This window comes from Myxine glutinosa, chromosome 1 (assembly GCF_964187855.1).
Source record: "Myxine glutinosa chromosome 1, kmMyxGlut1.1, whole genome shotgun sequence".
In the NCBI taxonomy this organism is placed as follows: Eukaryota; Metazoa; Chordata; class Myxini; order Myxiniformes; family Myxinidae; genus Myxine; species Myxine glutinosa.
The window spans coordinates 205,460,322-205,478,744 of record NC_136261.1 but is presented as its reverse complement, the minus strand read 5'-3'; the positions used below and the strand labels follow the sequence as shown (position 1 = coordinate 205,478,744).

At 44.2% G+C, this 18,423-nt stretch overlaps 2 protein-coding genes across 2 annotated transcripts in view; both read left to right on the top strand.

The window, feature by feature from the left end:
• LOC144890870 (uncharacterized) overlaps positions 1-18,423 on the top strand; it is a 946,020-nt gene that overhangs the window by 690,874 nt on the left and 236,723 nt on the right. The gene's annotated exons all lie outside the window — the stretch shown is intronic.
• LOC144893104 (transgelin-3-like) lies at positions 797-16,397 on the top strand. Its single transcript, XM_078782767.1, has 5 exons — positions 797-921; positions 6,144-6,334; positions 6,684-6,855; positions 14,757-14,859; positions 15,399-16,397. Exons 2-5 carry the CDS (start codon positions 6,146-6,148, stop codon positions 15,541-15,543), a joined length of 609 nt encoding a protein of 202 aa, XP_078638893.1. The 5' UTR covers positions 797-921; positions 6,144-6,145; the 3' UTR covers positions 15,544-16,397.

Genomic DNA, 18,423 nt, shown 5'->3' with positions numbered 1-18,423 from the left:
GTGTGTTTGTGTATGTGTGCGTGTTTGTGTATGTGTGTGTGTGTGTTTGTGTATATGTTTGTGTGTTTGTGTATATGTGTGTGTGTTTGTGTATATGTATGTGTGTTTGTGTATATGTATGTGTGTGTTTGTGTATATGTATGTGTGTGTTTGTGTACGTGTGTGTGTGCGTGTTTGTGTTTGTGTATGTGTTTGTGTATATGTGTGTGTGTGTGCGTTTGTGTATATGTATGTGTTTGTGTATGTGTGTGTATGTGTTTGTGTGTGTGTGTGTGTTTTTGTTTGTGTGTGTGTGTGTTTGTTTGTGTGCGTGTGTTTGTTTGTGTGTGTGTTTTTGTTTGTGTGTGTATGTGTGTGTGTGTGTATGTGTGTGTGTGTGTATGTGTGTGTGTGTGTGTGTGTGTGTGTGCGTGTGTGTATGTGTGTGTGTGTTTGTTTGTGTGTGTGTTTTTGTTTGTGTGTGTATGTGTGTGTGTGTGTGTGTATAGGACAGACAGATGTGTGTTTGTGTATGTGTTTTTGTTTGTTTGTGTGTGTGTGTGTATTTGTTTGTGTGTGTTTGCGTGTGTGTTTTTGTGTGTGTGTGTGTGTGTGTGTGTGTGTGTGTGTGTTTGTTTGTGTGTGTGTTTTTGTTTGTGTGTATGTGTATATATATATATATATATATATGGGTGTGTGTGTGTGTGTGTGTGTGTGTGTGTGTGTGTGTGTGTGTGTGTGTGTGTGTAATAAAAACAGCATTTTTATTCCCACCCTCCAAACACTGATGCAAAGTCCCCCTCCACTCCTGCCCCGCCCCCTCGACCCAACCCTTTAAATTGCCCCGACTCTCTCGCTTCTTCCTTCGCTGCCACACAATTCCCAAGCCAAGTGCCACTGTTTCCACGGCTCCGTTTCTTCGCTTCCTGAAACAATAACTCGGTGGGAATTTCGTTTGTGATCGTTTTGATTTTCCTTTACTTTTTCTATCTCTTTTTTTCTCGAAATGATATCGTAACCCTCGCTGCCCGTGTGATGTAGATGTCGATGATGTTACATTTATTGTTGATTACACGTGATTCTGGTGTTTGTCACCCTTTGGGTATTTGCTGTTCTCTTTCCATCTGGCGTTGTTTCCAAATAAGGACATTTTAGCTCCGTACGCGGATGTTTCTTATCTGACTGTGAGCAGATCTCCTTCCTCTTTGGGCTCATTCTGCGGTTGCCTCGTCCAAAATGCGGATTGCACGATTATGACGTCACGACTCATTGCAAACTGAAATCGAGTGACTGCATGGAGCTTGCGACGTAATTTAACGGCTTGAAGCACTTTCAGCCTCTTGATTTGTAACGCATCGTCTTTTTCTTTATCTTTAAGGAACCGTTTTAATTTGATGGGGTATTTAAATAACGTGTATTATAAATGAGTTTTATTTACCCAGACTCTGTGGTGTAATGGCGAGAGTGTCATGGCTCACCAGACTCTGTGGTGTAATGGCGAGAGTGTAATGGCTCACCAGACTCTGTGGTGTAATGGCGAGAGTGTCATGGCTCACCAGACTCTGTGGTGTAATGGCGAGAGTGTCATGGCTCACCAGACTCTGTGGTGTAATGGTGAGAGTGTAATGGCTCACCAGACTCTGTGGTGTAATGGTGAGAGTGTCATGGCTCACCAGACTCTGTGGTGTAATGGTGAGAGTGTCATGGATCACCAGACTCTGTGGTGTAATGGCGAGAGTGTAATGGCTCACCAGACTCTGTGGTGTAATGGCGAGAGTGTCATGGCTCACCAGACTCTGTGGTGTAATGGCGAGAGTGTCATGGCTCACCAGACTCTGTGGTGTAATGGCGAGAGTGTCATGGCTCACCAGACTCTGTGGTGTAATGGCGAGAGTGTCATGGCTCACCAGACTCTGTGGTGTAATGGTGAGAGTGTCATGGCTCACCAGACTCTGTGGTGTAATGGTGAGGGTGTAATGCTTTACCAGACTCTGTGGTGTAATGGTGAGGGTGTAATGCCTTACCAGACTCTGTGGTGTAATGGCGAGAGTGCCATGGCTCACCAGACTCTGTGGTGTAATGGCGAGAGTGCCATGACTCACCAGACTCTGTGGTGTAATGGCGAGAGTGCCATGGCTCACCAGACTCTGTGGTGTAATGGCGAGAGTGCCATGGCTCACCAGACTCTGTGGTGTAATGGCGAGAGTGCCATGGCTCACCAGACTCTGTGGTGTAATGGCGAGAGTGCCATGGCTCACCAGACTCTGTGGTGTAATGGCGAGAGTGTCATGGCTCACCAGACTCTGTGGTGTAATGGCGAGAGTGTCATGGCTCACCAGACTCTGTGGTGTAATGGCGAGAGTGTCATGGCTCACCAGACTCTGTGGTGTAATGGCGAGAGTGTCATGGCTCACCAGACTCTGTGGTGTAATGGTGAGAGTGTCATGGCTCACCAGACTCTGTGGTGTAATGGTGAGGGTGTAATGCTTTACCAGACTCTGTGGTGTAATGGTGAGGGTGTAATGCCTTACCAGACTCTGTGGTGTAATGGCGAGAGTGCCATGGCTCACCAGACTCTGTGGTGTAATGGCGAGAGTGCCATGACTCACCAGACTCTGTGGTGTAATGGCGAGAGTGCCATGGCTCACCAGACTCTGTGGTGTAATGGCGAGAGTGCCATGGCTCACCAGACTCTGTGGTGTAATGGCGAGAGTGCCATGGCTCACCAGACTCTGTGGTGTAATGGCGAGAGTGCCATGGCTCACCAGACTCTGTGGTGTAATGGCGAGAGTGTCATGGCTCACCAGACTCTGTGGTGTAATGGCGAGAGTGTCATGGCTCACCAGACTCTGTGGTGTAATGGCGAGAGTGTCATGGCTCACCAGACTCTGTGGTGTAATGGTGAGAGTGTCATGGCTCACCAGACTCTGTGGTGTAATGGTGAGGGTGTAATGCCTTACCAGACTCTGTGGTGTAATGGCGAGAGTGTCATGGCTCACCAGACTCTGTGGTGTAATGGTGAGGGTGTAATGCCTTACCAGACTCTGTGGTGTAATGGCGAGAGTGCCATGGCTCACCAGACTCTGTGGTGTAATGGCGAGAGTGTCATGGCTCACCAGACTGTGGTGTAATGGCGAGAGTGCCATGGCTCACCAGACTCTGTGGTGTAATGGCGAGAGTGTCATGGCTCACCAGACTCTGTGGTGTAATGGCGAGAGTGCCATGGCTCACCAGACTCTGTGGTGTAATGGCGAGAGTGTAATGGCTCACCAGACTCTGTGGTGTAATGGCGAGAGTGTCATGGCTCACCAGACTCTGTGGTGTAATGGCGAGAGTGCCATGGCTCACCAGACTCTGTGGTGTCATGGTGAGAGTGTCATGGCTCACCAGACTCTGTGGTGTAATGGCGAGAGTGTCATGGCTCACCAGACTCTGTGGTGTAATGGCGAGAGTGTCATGGCTCACCAGACTCTGTGGTGTAATGGTGAGAGTGTCATGGCTCACCAGACTCTGTGGTGTAATGGCGAGAGTGCCATGGCTCACCAGACTCTGTGGTGTAATGGCGAGAGTGCCATGGCTCACCAGACTCTGTGGTGTAATGGCGAGAGTGTAATGGCTCACCAGACTCGGTGCTGAAATGGTTAGAGCATCCGCTCTGAATCTGGGAGGTCAGTGGTTCGAATCCCAGTACACTCACACCAAAGACCTCAAAAATGGTACGTGCTGCTTCCTTGCTTGACACTCAGCATTAAAACGATAGAGCACAGACAAACAACAGGTTGGCAACCATAGCGTAGCTTTGATGGGCATCTTTTGATGGGCATCAAGCTTTGATGGGCCTAATGGCCTCCTTGGTCTGCGATGAAGCACCAATCAGACAGGTTACTGTCGGAATTGAACCCAGACTCGACAGCTCTGGGTAAGTGCATTAAGGTGGCTACATTTGCACCATCCTGTTGGACAACATATTTACAAAGCATCACCTATTTGAACTGCACTTGTGTTTTTCAAACTGAGGTTGTTTGTTGTTGTTGTTGTATCCATGACAAATGTGGCAAGCTTCCAAGAACCCGTGTAATAAAATATTTATCAGTTGCACTTCAGCTTACCAAACCAATATATTTTGTCCCCCACAGTGTGAATGTTTGAACGTTTTAAAAATGCTTGTGCTGATTATTTTTTGATTTCAAGATGTTCCTCCATGTGGTGTGCCAGTTTAAATTTTCCATCTGCTGAATGTTGGAGTGTGTGTGTGTGTGTGTGTGTGTGTGTGTGTGTGTGTGTGTGTGTGTGTGTGTGTGTGTGTGTGTGTGTGTGTGTGTCCATGTGCAATGCTCACCTTCCCTCTACTTTTGGCCTTTAATTGACCAGCTATACTTAATAATAAGGGTGAGTGGGGGTAAAAAGGGATGTCAGGACTGTTTGGGAAATCGGTGTATGGTAAATGAGGTTAGGAGAGGGGAGTGGCATGATGCACGCATGGAGGAGGTATAGGTCACATGTGCCACGCCACGTCGTGTGTGTACTTAGTGTGTTCATATGTTTGTAAAGAGAGCACAATGGATGAGCGGTGTTGATTATTCCACCATCTGGTGTTCTTGTTCCACCTCCCTTGTCTTTGATAACATGCAAAAGTTAATCAAATGTTTCAATGATAAAAAAACCTTGGTGAGGACATTGGACGAGCATCCCAAAGGTTGTGCCGTTCAAATGTGGTTGAAACCGCCTGTGTTTGATTCAGGATCCCCAGCTTTGGGAAATAGGAGAATTGCTCTCTCAATTGATTTATCAGTGAATACCGAATGACAACGTCGATTTGCTATTACGTGCAGTTACACCTGCTTTACTTTAAAAAAAAAAAAAAAAAAAATTGTTCCCCACCCCTCAAACAAAGTCAGAGGCGTTCATTGAAATCAGCGCCAACCAACTGACCGACCGATCATCCGTCCGCGTACGGGATATTTCAAAAAACCGTTGAGCATTTAGCTTTCATATATCCTCATATCGTATATATCATATCATATATCCATATATGATCCTTATATATATGATATATTATATATATATATATATATATATATATATATATATATATATATATACATACATATATACACACCATATATATAAAAAAAAAAAAAAAAAAAAAAATACACCATATATGATATATCATATATCCTCATATCATATATCCATATATCAAACCATACACTTCCCCCATTTCATATACTAGCAATGGTACCCGCCCTATGGGCGGGGCTTCAATTGGGAAGCCCAAATGAAAAGGCAAAATATCAGAAATTGAAGGGTTTATTTTATTTTAAACGATTCATATAAACATCCGTTGAATCATATCACACGCAAATCATCAAAATCTAAACAGTACATGGCGCCCATTTTGAAAAAAAGATTGAATTCTGCAAAACGGAAGCAGCCGCTACACGTCTTTCTCACTCGCACGTTTGTGTGAAGAGTGCGCGCCGAATCTAACACGGAAGCGGCCGCTACACCTGTTTCTCAGTTGCTTTGCACACGCTGCCGTGTTACTTCGGAGCCGCACGTTTATATAGGAAGAGCTCGTCAAGAGTCGATCTACTCTCTCCTGGTACGTAGAATATCAACAAAAGCCACATCACTGTTCATATCGGTAAATATTATTCCATAGTGTTTGGAAAACTTGGAAAAGCAATATAGCCTATTTTACTCCCAGGGCGTCCCAGGAATACCCACCCAAAATATCGTTGCGATCAGTTGAGCCGTTTTTGCGGTACCTTCGAACGGACAGACGGACGGACATTTGGTGAATTGTAGTAAGATATTTCATATATCATTCATATTCCAGATATCTATTCCTCATGACACTATCTCAACCTGATGTGTTCACGGTGGTGATTGGCTAAATTATGTTGCCATGGCAACCATCTCGGTAACTCGGGTTGTGTTCGTGATATTTCAAAAAAACAAACAAAAAAAAAACGTTGAACATTTAGCTTTCATATTGCAGATATCTATTCCTCATACCACCCAATAGGCAGGGGATCTAGACCTAGAGTATCAGCTCCTTGTTTTTAATCCCCTGTTTTGAACTTTTCTTGACATCTCTGCCATGCCACCCCTTTTGAAATGACATTGTAACTATCCCTTTCATCTTGTGTGCTCCCTAGCAATGGCAAACAAAGGTCCGTCCTATGGATTTAGCCGTGAGGTCCAAAATCGTATTGACCAGAAGTATGACCAGGAGCTGGAATCGCTTTTAACCGATTGGCTCATGGTTCAGTGTGCTGAGAAAATGAAAGACATCACAAAGCCAGCTTCTGGCAAACCTGCTTTTCAGGCCTGGCTCAAAGACGGAGTGGTAAGTATTGCAGCTTTCAGGTGCATGGCTACAAAAAACAATAATTTTGTTTGTTAAAATACCGCATATTAATCGTGTACTGTGGCTTTTACCATTTTGTTTTCACATTCGCATGTTTCCTTGACACGGAGAGGAAGGATGCATGCATGCATTTGGCAGGTGTACAGTTGTGTAGCCAGACATTTTAGCACTTGTCCTGATTGATGGCTTCCATGTGTTGTTTAAAAAAACTTAGTGCCACAAGTTTGCTTTCTATTGTGTTTTTGTCCATTTTAGAAATGGAAGGTGTATATTATATAAAGTTAATGCACTAAGTTCCTTCTCTCATTGCCACCCACCTCCACCCCAGTTGCTCTGCCACTTGATAAACAGTCTCTCATCTGATGGTCTTGCAATAAAACGTGTGGCCCATCATGAGATGGTATTCCGCCAAATGGAACAAATTTCCCAGTTTCTACGTGCTGCTGAAGCCTACGGAGTCGGAAAAACAGATCTTTTCCAGACAGTCGATCTATTCGAAGGTAACTGAAAGGGCTCTATTTCCGCATGTCCGACAGAGCAATTGGAGTGAAATTCCAGAAAGCGATTGTATGTAATGCTGTACTAAGACTCATAACTTTGTCTCGGCTACAAATGTGTTGCCAGTCATAAAGGATAATGTATGTCTGCATCACCAGATACGTTGTTGATACATATTATCACTCGCCATAAGTTATGTTCATTGCCGTGAAATGCAAGTCGTGGCTGACGTTTCGAACGGTCGCACCTTGCTTCTCACTGCGGTTAACATTCTCTTGTTTTTCAGGTGATAAAATCAATTGTTGCAAATGTATAAGTTTACTATAGGCCTGCAAAGATGTGCTCGACTATATGTTTGGAAAGCATGTGCTTTCGTTTTGTCATTTATCGCTTAATCCGTTGGTAACAAATCTTGATCAAATGTGGGTTGGAGATGTATTCCGATTATGGTGAACCATCCTCTCTTACAGAGTGTCGGTGATGCCGAAGCAGTTTCTTGGCAAGGGTTGTATTGGGTGGTGTGCCATTGCCTTCCGAGCAGTAATTAAGATGAGAATTTGGAATTTGGCCATGGGGCCGGCGATATCTCAACTTTTCAGGAGTGTAAGTGGTTTTAAACTCTTCTAAAATGATGGAGGATGCCTTCTGCAGAGAGCAGTGATGGGGTTTGATCATTCTGTGTTTGTAGGTAGTCAAATCCAGAATAGGCAGCTCGAAAGTGAATGTAGTGTTACCCTTCTCTGGCCTCATCGGAGTGTATGTTTGTACACTGCCTCCATTGTTCAGAAAAGCAAGAATGTCATTGAACAAACGTGAGATGGAAAGAAGGAACCGTTTAAATATAAAGTCCGGCTAATGAAATTCTAGGAAGATTTGTAAGTGCCACTTTTATTTGGTATCACACTTTCAAAAAGTGAAAGCAAACCACAGCTGGTTTATAAGTTGTGAACACACCCTTTGGTGAACATGATCCAACCAACATTGTGTGTTGTCTGAATCATGAATCGGACCGTAAGTAGATAAAATGGTCAGAGGAAGAAATTTGTTGATGAGATTAAGATCAAAATCTAAGTAAAAGAGAATTTTGCAGCACTTCCCACAAATGCGGTCACGACCCAACAACATGGCTGTTTTTTTGTGCTTCAGTCATGATTGTGGTCATTCGGCCAAGATACCACGTGACTATGATTGTGGCCTGGGTTTAAGCTGAAACAAGATGCAACCCACATTTTATGTAGTACAGCTCACATTTTTTTTCATGAAGAGGCATCGCTCTTCCATTCACAAGAAAAGACGAGTGTGAAAATATAAATGATAATCTTTGGAGTTGGGCAAATGGATTACAGCTTATGGAAGAGGTGGATGACAAATTAGAAGGCAAAATAACTTGTAGGACAGATGGGACCAGGCGGATCGCGAGGATAGATGAGCTTGTTAACTCAACTGGACTAGCGTCCAGTTGAGTTCGTCACATACTGAACCCTCCGGCGTCCATCGTCTGTCTGTCGTCTGTTAACTTTTCGACTTTAACACTCCAGCGTCCACAAATATCAACCGATTCTGATCAAACTTGACATGCAGCATCCTCACCCCAAGGACCAGGTTGGTATTACATTTCAGCCCGATCTGTTGAAAAATGGCGGAGTTCGGCGACCATTTTGTTTTTGGTCATGAAAACGACGTTAACACTCTAGCGTCCACAAATATCAACCGATTCTGATCAAACTTGACATGCAGCATCCTCACCCCAAGGACCAGGTTGGTATTACATTTCAGCCCGATCCGTTGAAAAATGGCGGAGTTCGGCGACCATTTTGTTTTTGGTCATGAAAACGACGTTAACACTCTAGCGTCCACAAATATTAACAGATTTTGATCAAACTTAGAATGTGTAACCCTTACCACACAAGGTAGGTTGCTATTGCATTCCAACCTGATCCATCACAAAATGGCCGCCATAGGCCGCCATATTGTTTTCAGCTCCGAAACGACGTTAAGACGTTAACGTCCACAAATATTTATGGATTTTGATCAAACTTGGTGTGTGAGACTCTTACCACACAAGGTAGGTTGCTATCGCATGTCAACCCGATCTGTCACAAAATGGCCGCCATAGGCCGGCATATTTTTTTCAGCTCTGAAACTACGTTAACAATCTAGCGTCCACATATATTGACGAATTTTCATCAAACTTGGCATGTGAGACCCGACCTACTTTAAAGTTGTCCAGTCAGTTCAGTTGAGTTCTGCTCCCTGGAAGCTCTAGTTAAATATGGGATGTGAAAGGCTTCCATCTGGAAAGATGGACAATGAAAATAGTGATGAGGAGAAAGTTTAGTTCATGCAGAGGACAGGAATGGCAATATTGGAAAATCTGACCATGGAGTGAGGTTTCCACCTGGTATTTGGTGAGACAAGGCAGCTCTGCACCTTGTTATTGTCAAGAAAATAATCAATAAATCTGATGGCCTTGCGTTTTCGTTTCCAAGAAAGGAGCATTGGAAACAGCAGCATCATCCAATAGTGGGGAAGAATAATTATCCATGGCCATGTGACTTGCATGCCTTCTTCTTCTGCTTCTTTGATGTGTCGCACAAGGCTCCGCAGGGTAGCATTATTGGCTGCGGGTGCGGTTGTGTCGCTGATGCAATGCCTTCGTTAGGTTAGGGCAGAAATTTGGAATTTCTTCATGGTGTCGGCCATAGGTCTCCCACTCTCCACAAAGGACACCGACTAATACTGGCAGATGGGGCACGCAGTTTAATGCCCATCTGAGGGCCGAAACACACATTGATGAATCGCCCTGCCTTTGAAACACCAGGATGACGGTTTATAGCAGGGTTGGGATTCAAACCTATGCTAGACAGCTTAGAGGCTAGTGTGCGTTCCTGCCAGCCCACTTATTTTGCATGTGAACTTGCAAGTGAAGAATGACTGTATGGAAAGGACTTCAAGCATGAATTATTATGATGCGTTTACCTGGAGGCCAATTCTGAGATTATGGTTGGACGGAAACTCATATTGGCTGGTGGCCTGTCCGTGGCAGAGCTGAATCGCAAAATTGTATGATTTGTCTGCCAATCTGTTTTTGTGAAAGAAGATTTAGTGTGGGCCTTGTCAACATTGAATGTACTGCTCAAGTTGGTCAACCAGATTTTAATTTTATCAAGATTTGCAGAAAGGAATACATCTCTCGCTTGTCTAGGGTGAGGAAATGCCTCGTACAAATTGTCTGCACAGACTTATCCAGGAAATGGGTCAACTTTGAGTCATGTCTTGTCCTCCCCTTGCTCTCATTCTTCCCCACATCCCTTATCTGTCCAAGTCTCCCTCTAATTTGTCACTCCATCCTGCTGTTAGTGTGTCCCCCCTCCCTTTCTACTGTTCGTTTCATTCTGTTACTTCCTGTTCCATTCTGTGTTCTGGCTTCTCCATGAGCCTCGACACTGTAGACAAAAAAACGTTTATAGTTCATGTATTATTCAAAATATTAACCAATTGCTGTTTGTGTTTCTTTTGGAGACGTAAACACCGTATATAAATAAAATAAATCAAGATTTGAATTTGGCTTCCAATGCCAGTGGAATTTCCCTTTTTTGCCATCACATTCTCTGTTTATAATATCAAAGTAGAGTTGGTCTGTTTAGTGTTTCTGGCTGATCACATCTCCTACAGATGGGATCCTAGGTTCAATTCCCCTGCCCTGTTGATTTGTCTGTTGACATTTGTCCTTATATTTCATGCATGCATTTCTAAAATCCATCCTATATGTAAAAGATCTCTACGAGTCTTGGATCGCTGTATTGAAAAAAGAAGTGGAGAGGACAAAATCAATTCTTGAGGCATCAGATGTATGGCATCAGGAAGGGGACCACTATACGAGGCCAAGGGTAGAGCCTTTGCATGGAGACGGTTGATATACACTACATTCACAAAAGTATGCGGACACCCCTTCTAATTCATGGATTCGGCTGTTTCAGCCACACCCATTGCTGACAGGTATATATAATCAAGTACACGGGCATGCAATCTCCATAGACAAACATTGGCAGTAGAACGGGCCATACTGAAGAGCTCAGTGTCTTTCAAAGTGGCATCGGTCATAGTATGCCACCTTTCCAACAAGTCAGTTTGTCAAATTTCTGCGCTGCTAGAGCTGCCCCGGTCAACTGCAAGTGCGGTTTATTGTGAAGCATACAATGACATTCTAGATCTAGACGATTGTGTGCTTCCAACTTTGTGGCAACAGTTTGGGGAAGGCCCTTTCCTGTTTCAGCATGACAATGCCCCCGTTCACAAAGCGAGATCCATACAGAAATGGTTTGTCTAGATCGGTGTGGAAGAACTTGATTGGCCTGCACAGAGCCCTGACCTCAACCCCATCGAACACCTTTAGGATGAATTGGAACGCCGACTGCGAGCCAGGCCTAATCGCCCAACATCAGTGCCCGACCTCACTAATGCTCTTGTGGCTGAATGGAATCAAATCCCCACAGCAATGTTCCAACGTCTAGTGGAAAGCTCTCCCAGGAGAGTGGAGGCTGTTATAGCAGCAAGGGGGGGGGGGGGGGGGGGGGGGGACCAACTCCATACCAATGCCCATGATTTTGGAATGAGATGTGTGATGTTCGGGTGTCCACATACATTTGGTCATGTAGTGTATTTTGTGGATTCAAAAGTCCTGCCATAACCTTAGTCAAATGTCAGGCCTGGCCAGCTGATTCGTGAAAAGCCAAGCTTTCCCCCTCTCCCCCCCCCCCCCCCCCCCCCGCTAACCACACAATAAAGTTGGAAGTTGGAATAAAACTGTGGCTGTTATGGAAGAATGAAATGAAATAATGGCAGTTGAAACCTTGGCCTTATGTTGATGTATGATCTTAGTGATTATATCTGTTACTACTTTCATGGAATACCACAAAATAGGGTAATGTCCTCAAATTATTAAATTGAGGGCCACATTCATTGCATATGCATACATCATTTACTTTTCCTGAAACCCCCGCCTTTGCCCAATATGCTCTACGACTGCATGCTCCTCTTACTCCTCTCTATCTTTCAAACATTTTCCCCTCTCCATTCTTACACTCCCCTATGTTTTACCTTCCATCATATTCCCTTCTCTTTCTCTTATGATCACCAATTTTTTTTGTAGACAAATAGACATTAAAAAGAAAAAGAAAAGACATTCGACTTTTTTTTTTTGTTGTTGTTGTTGTTGTTGTTGTTGTATACAAGATCGAGGCTCGTGAAAGAGCGAACATTAATCACACAGAAAGACAAACAGACACACAAAACAAATAACATCGGGAGCGGTAGACAAGATGGGGAGAGAGGGGGCAGGACACAAACACAACATTTGAGAGCAGGGACCGAGAGACATGGAGACATCGAGAGATCTGTGGGAGGGAGAGGGCTTTGGGGAGGAGGCATGTGAAGGAGGGGGGGGGGGGGTGGGAGAGGTATAAACATATGGACACTGCCAGGACTTCCAGGAAAGAAATTGGAATTTCAAACAAGGTGGATCTGGGGTGAATTAGTGGGGGTAGAAAAGATCAAGGTTTTGGATGGGGGAAGATAAGAGATGGTGGTGAACAGCTGTTTTAAAGACCTGGAGGGAGGAGTGGGATTGAAGGGAGTGTGGGAGTTTGTTCCAGAGGCGGGAGAAAAGAGGAATGAAAGAGTGAAGGTGAGCAGAAAGCCGAGATTTCGGCAGTTTAACCATCAGAGGGTTGCTGGCAGATCTTGTGCGACCTGTAGGAATATTTGGGGGACAGAGCACAGAGAGAGCTGGGGGAGCAAGGCCGGAGAGGAGTCGGTAGAAGACAGAAAGACCACCTACCTGCCTGCGGTGAGTGAGTGAAAGGCCCTCAGAGGTAGCTTCATCGCGGGAGATTCCAATGATTTTGAACGCTTTGGATTCAACAGCGTGAAGCCGGGCCAGGTGTGAGGCAGGAGCACCAGCCCATAGGGGAGAACAGTATTCCATTGAGCTGCGGATGAAAGCCTTGTATGTGGTGAGGAGCTCAGGTGTGCCGAGGAAGGACTTCGCACGACGGAGGATGCCCAGTCGGCGACTGGCTTTGGAGGCCAGCTTGGAAATGTGGTTTTCCCAAGAAATATCATGGCAGATAGTGAGACCCAAAAGCTTGAGCGACAGAACTTCTTGGAGAGGATTGTTGAGAAAGTAGATGGGAGGGTTGTCCAGTCGATCTTTTCGGAGAGACATAGTAAGAGAGTGAGATTTGTCAGGATTGAAAGACATGTTCCACTTGTTTGACCAGTCTGTGATTTTGTCCAGGTCTTCAGAGAGTGAGGAGGCTGCAGACTGCCGATCTGAGGGAAGAGGAATGGAGTGGCAGAGAGTGGAGTCATCAGCAAAGAGATAGAGAGGATTTTCCAGAGAGTCGGAGAGATCATTGATAAAGACCAGAAAAAGCACAGGGCCCAGCACACTGCCTTGGGGAACTCCAGCCTGAACAGGAAGGGGAGATGAGAGAAATCCATTTAGGGCCACACGTTGACTACGACCAGAGAGGAAGTCCGCAAGCCATGCATGGAGATTTCCATGGATACCATAGGAGGAGATTTTGGTGAGCAGAGCTGGGTGCCAGACCGTATCAAAGGCACGTGATATGTCAAGGGAGACAGCTCTGATTTCCTGTTTGGCATTGAGGACCTCCATCCATTGTTGAGACAGCAGAAGCTGTCTGCTGTCTTTGCATACAAATTTGCAGAAGCTGTCTGCTGTCTTTGCATACAAATTAAAGGCAACACACTAATCGTGGGACAACAGGAATACAACAACGGGATGAGCTACCAATAAGAGAGTGCCAGACCAGTAAATATAATACGTTATTGAGGGATGTTAAAAAAGTAAATACAAGGTCATGGGTAGGGGTGAAGGATGACCTAATGTCGTGGAATACTGTTTGCTTTCTTGAAGCACTGGACGGGGTGTAGGTTTGGATAGACTGAAGAAGACGGTTCTAATAGTAGGAGATGAGGAACAAACCAGTGGTGGTAAGCAGTGAGACGACATTTTGGAAGACTTAGAGATGGAGCAAGATGTGAGAATACATGATCGAAAATAGAAGCCACCAACTTGGTTTTGAGAGAGCGGCAGGCCTTGTACGTCTTATTTGTGCAAAACTCTAATGACATAGAGAGCTGAAGATTTTGCAGCATCTAGCAGAGTCAGGTGTGTAAGGCAGAACCTAGCCCAAAAGGGAATTGGTGTTCCATTCAGCTATGGACAAAGGCCTTGTAGGCTGACAAGTTAAGGTTTGTCACAGAAGGACTTGGTACAATAGAGGAACCTCTGTGGTTGACTTTGCAGGCCAGATTTGATGAATACTCTGCCCAGACGAGATTGGCCCAAACGTTTGAGCGACTGAACCTCTTCCAGTGGTCGATTGTGAAAAGAAATAGGTTTGTTTTATCCTCTCAGAGACACAGAGTGAGAATGTCAGATTTGCCTGACCTGAAAGGCTTGTTCTAAGTCTTGAATTGGAATCTGATCCTTTCCAGCTCAGCAGAGGGTGAAGCCACTGCTGCCCACCTGCTGGTGGGATTGTTGTGTGGTATAATGTGGAGTTCATGTGTCAAGAGGAAGAGTTTTTCATAGCATCAGATGTCAGTGTATACACAAGCAACAGGACTGGGTCCCAAGACACTGCCTTAGGGCACCCCAACAAATCCGGGGACACATGAGAGGATCCTGTCGAGACCTTTGCCCTGACTGTGGTGAGTGAGAGAAGTCGGCAAGCCAGGAAATTATGTGGCCCTGTATTCCACAGGCAGGAAGCTTGGTAATCAGAACAAGGTACCACACTGTCGAATGACTGAGTGTCAAGTTATTGTCATGCAGTAATTGGATCTGTAAAATTATCGTTTTCTTCTGCAGGAAAGGACATGGCATCAGTGCAGAGGTCTCTCATGGCACTGGGAAACATTGCTGTCACCAAAGGTGATGGGAACTATCGAGGCGACCCAATGTGGTTCCGCAAGTATGGCCGGCACTTGCAAGCATTTTCTGTTTTGTAATACAGTACTGAATTTGGATAATGGAAGTTTTACAAAGTTTTTTAATATTTTTTTCCCTCAATTTGTTTTGGAAATTGCATTGCCCTATTGAATACTACTAGTACTGTACTCCGTTTGGTGCACAATGGGCTTCTGTACAGATAGGTTTGGAGTTTATATATTTTTGTACATATGGACTAGTGGCTGGTGGGGGACTAATTTGAGAAGGATGAGAAACGAAAGACGAGTGTGGGGGAAAAAATGCTATTGGGGGGAATAGGAATAAGGGGAACAAAGAGATGGGTGTACATGTAACATATGGGGGATTGCGGTCGTGGTTCAAAAATTGCCAAGTTTTATTATTTAACAGCTAAATGACAATTATAAGGTTGAGCTGAAAGCTGGGATGTGGAAATTGGCAAAAGCAATGATAAAGTGGTTTCGAAATAGTAACATTAGATTTGCATTTGTGTTTGTGTCCAACTGTTCCAATTGTTCTAACCTCAAGTTTACGACTCTGCAGGAAGTCGCAGGAGAACCCACGGGATTTCTCCGAGGACCAGATGAAGCAAGGGCAGAACGTGATCAGCCTTCAGTACGGGAGCAACCAGGGTGCAAGTCAGGCTGGGATGACGGGCTACGGTCAGCAGAGGCAGATCATCAACTAGGCCAACTTGTTTCGACCGAGTCGAACTTTTCTCTTAAATGCTCTTTGTCTGGAACCGTCCTGGATTGCTTGTATTTCTCTGCTCACAAGCATAACCTAATAACATTATGGGTGACACAATGCAATTTTGAATGAAACACCCACCTTGGTCTATCCTCCACATTCCCTCGCCGTTTTAAAAAACATTGCATTCCAATTTAACTTTTATTAGCAGTGAATTTGCCAATGATGGCTTGTAGGCATGCCGATGTTTCTATCATGTAAATGGGAAAACTAAGCTTCCTGAAATTTGGAACCCATCCATGAAGTGGCAAAGTTTTCTCAATCTGTTACGCGACTATTTGTGCCCCTACATGGTTTTGTAAACTGTCTTGATGAAACATTAATGCTTGGTCCAAATTCTGACTTTTTCTGCTTATTCAGCTCTTTTTCATTCTCATATTTGCAAACAAATGCTGGTTTATTTTACTCTTCCCTTGTTCAAGATTTAACGGCACGTAAAACAGTCAGTGATGTCTTGGCCTGTTGTTCCGGGTCTATGATTATGGCTATCCCAGGCAAACTTTATCTTCTTATCTGGATTAGACTGGCCATTTCAGGTGAAGACTTGCTGGATTGAAGTGGATGGTTTCACAAACATGCATTCCTTGACCCTCACACTTCTCTTATTGGTTGTTGGCTGCCATTTTTGATAGACTAGCTTTGTAGATGAGTGAAGTTGTGCACTTTGCCTCACTTTTTGGGTCTGTTCGCCATGGCTATTAAATGTTTTAAATTTTCTCTTTTGCTATGGATATTAAAGATCCTTTGGTGTTTTTGTCTGTTTATTTTAAAAATAAAATAATTGGCACAGTACGATGGAAAAATGTACGAAATGCTTCATCGGTTAATGTCTGGTCTGTCGTGTCCACAAAATATGGAATGTTTTGACTGTGACTCATGCAGGTCATGGAATAGGTGGAAAGATTGTCAATGTTTGTTTGGACAAGCTAGTGTACGGAGAGTCGTGAGATAGGTATATGAGAATTCTTTGAGTGGTCGAGGCCGTAAACTTCAGTGAGGAGAATGCAAGTGTTTAAACAAGTTAAAAGTTGACTTGCTTTAAAAAAAAAATGTTTTGAACCACCTGTCAAGTGATGGATTCATTGAAAATCTCCATTTATAGGAGCATGTTCTTTTGCTGCATTCTCTGCATGTCTTACGTCATTGTGGAATGAGGCTGCAAGTTCAGACCTACACTGAGTCAGAGTAAAACTGCAGCCATACTGGCCCAGATCTTTCCTGATACGAAAACATTTTAACTAACATCGTGGGATAAGTACACTGCAGCATTGGAGATTCGATTTGTTCAGAGAATGGTGTGGGGACGTAAAACAACGACTTTTAAGAAAACTAATAGATATTTAAGCCCGAGACTGTTCATTTTCGGGATGCTGCTATTCTGCCCAAAGGCGGGTTCAGTACTATGGAAGCAATTTATTGGCAAGAGTTATACCAGGTGGTTTGCAATTTCCTTCCCAGCAAGAATTTAGCCATGGTGCCGACGATAGCTCCCCTACTCTTCGTGAAGGACACCGTGGAATCTTCGTCAACTAATGCCGACAGACGCCCGGTTTAACGTCCATCCGAGGAATGGCACACACATTAATGAATCACAATACCTGTGAAAGGACTCAAACCCAGGCCAGACAGCTTGGAGGCAGTGTTCGTACCTCCAGGGCATCCTGCCAGCCCCTAGACTGCTGGTGTCCCATCAATCTCTCCTTTTATCTGGCAGAGAATGTTCAGCTGTGTTCAGATGGAGAAACCCGGTTAATTATGTAAAGGAAATGTTCAATAAAATACAATGTTTAAAGAAAGATATTTGGTGTGCCTAAGTCAAAACTGGCTCCAAGCTTTAACGAATGGGGATATATATATATATATATATATATATATATATATATATATATATATATATACACATACACGACGAGTATAAAGCCCGTCAAAAATGACGGGTTGGAACAGTTTTTGACGGTACAGCCACGTGAGCATGCCAAAGTCTGAAGTCTGGGCCTTGTGTTAGGTGTGCTGATATCATTTTTATTTGTTAGACATCCTACAGACGTAAATGAACACTTGTTTTACTCTGCGCACATTGCACATCATGTGCAGCAAATTTCACCTCCCTGTACCTTGTTGTGATTTTAAAAATACCGCTTCTGTACACCGACCTTGAGGCTCAGTTTGCAAGCCACCATCTAAAATTCCAATGTAAGAGGCATAATAATTCTTATTTTGGGTCTTCGGAGTCCTTGGGGTCTTTTGTGTCCTTGGGGTCTTTTGTATCCTCTGTGTCATTTGGGTCCTTGGGGTCTTCAGTGTCTTCAGCGTCTTTTGGGTCTTCTGGTTCATCGGTGTCTTTTGAGTCGTTTGGGTCCTCTAGGTCTTTTGAGTCATTCGAGTATTTTGGGTCCTCGACCTGGATCTTTGGGGTATTGAAGGGTCTTCATTGTATGTTGTGTCTTAGGGGTAATTTGGGGTCTACTGGGTCTTCAGGGTCTTTAAGGGGCTCTGGGGTCTTTTCATTATTTTGGATTGTTTGGGCCTTTGGGGGTCTACGGGGTATTTTCGGTCTTCTGAGTCTTTTCGATCTTTTTGGTCTTCAGGGTTTTTTTTGGGTCTCCTTGGTCTTTAAGGGTCTTTTGGATATTTTTGGTCTTGGGGTCTTTTTGGTCTTCTGTGTATTTTCGATCCTTTTGGTCTTTGGGGTATTTAAAGGTCTTTGGTGTATTTTGGGTCTTTGTGGTCGTTTGGGTCTTTAACAGTCTAAAGAGTATTTTTGGTCTTCGGGGTCTTCAGGGTCTTTGTGGCCTTTGGGGTCTTTATGGGTTTTGGG

What these genes read in the sequence shown, in the direction of transcription:
- LOC144893104 (XM_078782767.1), top strand. Translation starts at nt 6,146, where the DNA reads ATGGCAAACAAAGGTCCGTCCTATGGATTTAGCCGTGAGGTCCAAAAT. An exon ending in CCTGGCTCAAAGACGGAGTG is followed by an intron (nt 6,335 to 6,683) that starts GTAAGTATTGCA and finishes CCTCCACCCCAG; the next exon opens with TTGCTCTGCCACTTGATAAA. An exon ending in GACCCAATGTGGTTCCGCAA is followed by an intron (nt 14,860 to 15,398) that starts GTATGGCCGGCA and finishes ACGACTCTGCAG; the next exon opens with GAAGTCGCAGGAGAACCCAC.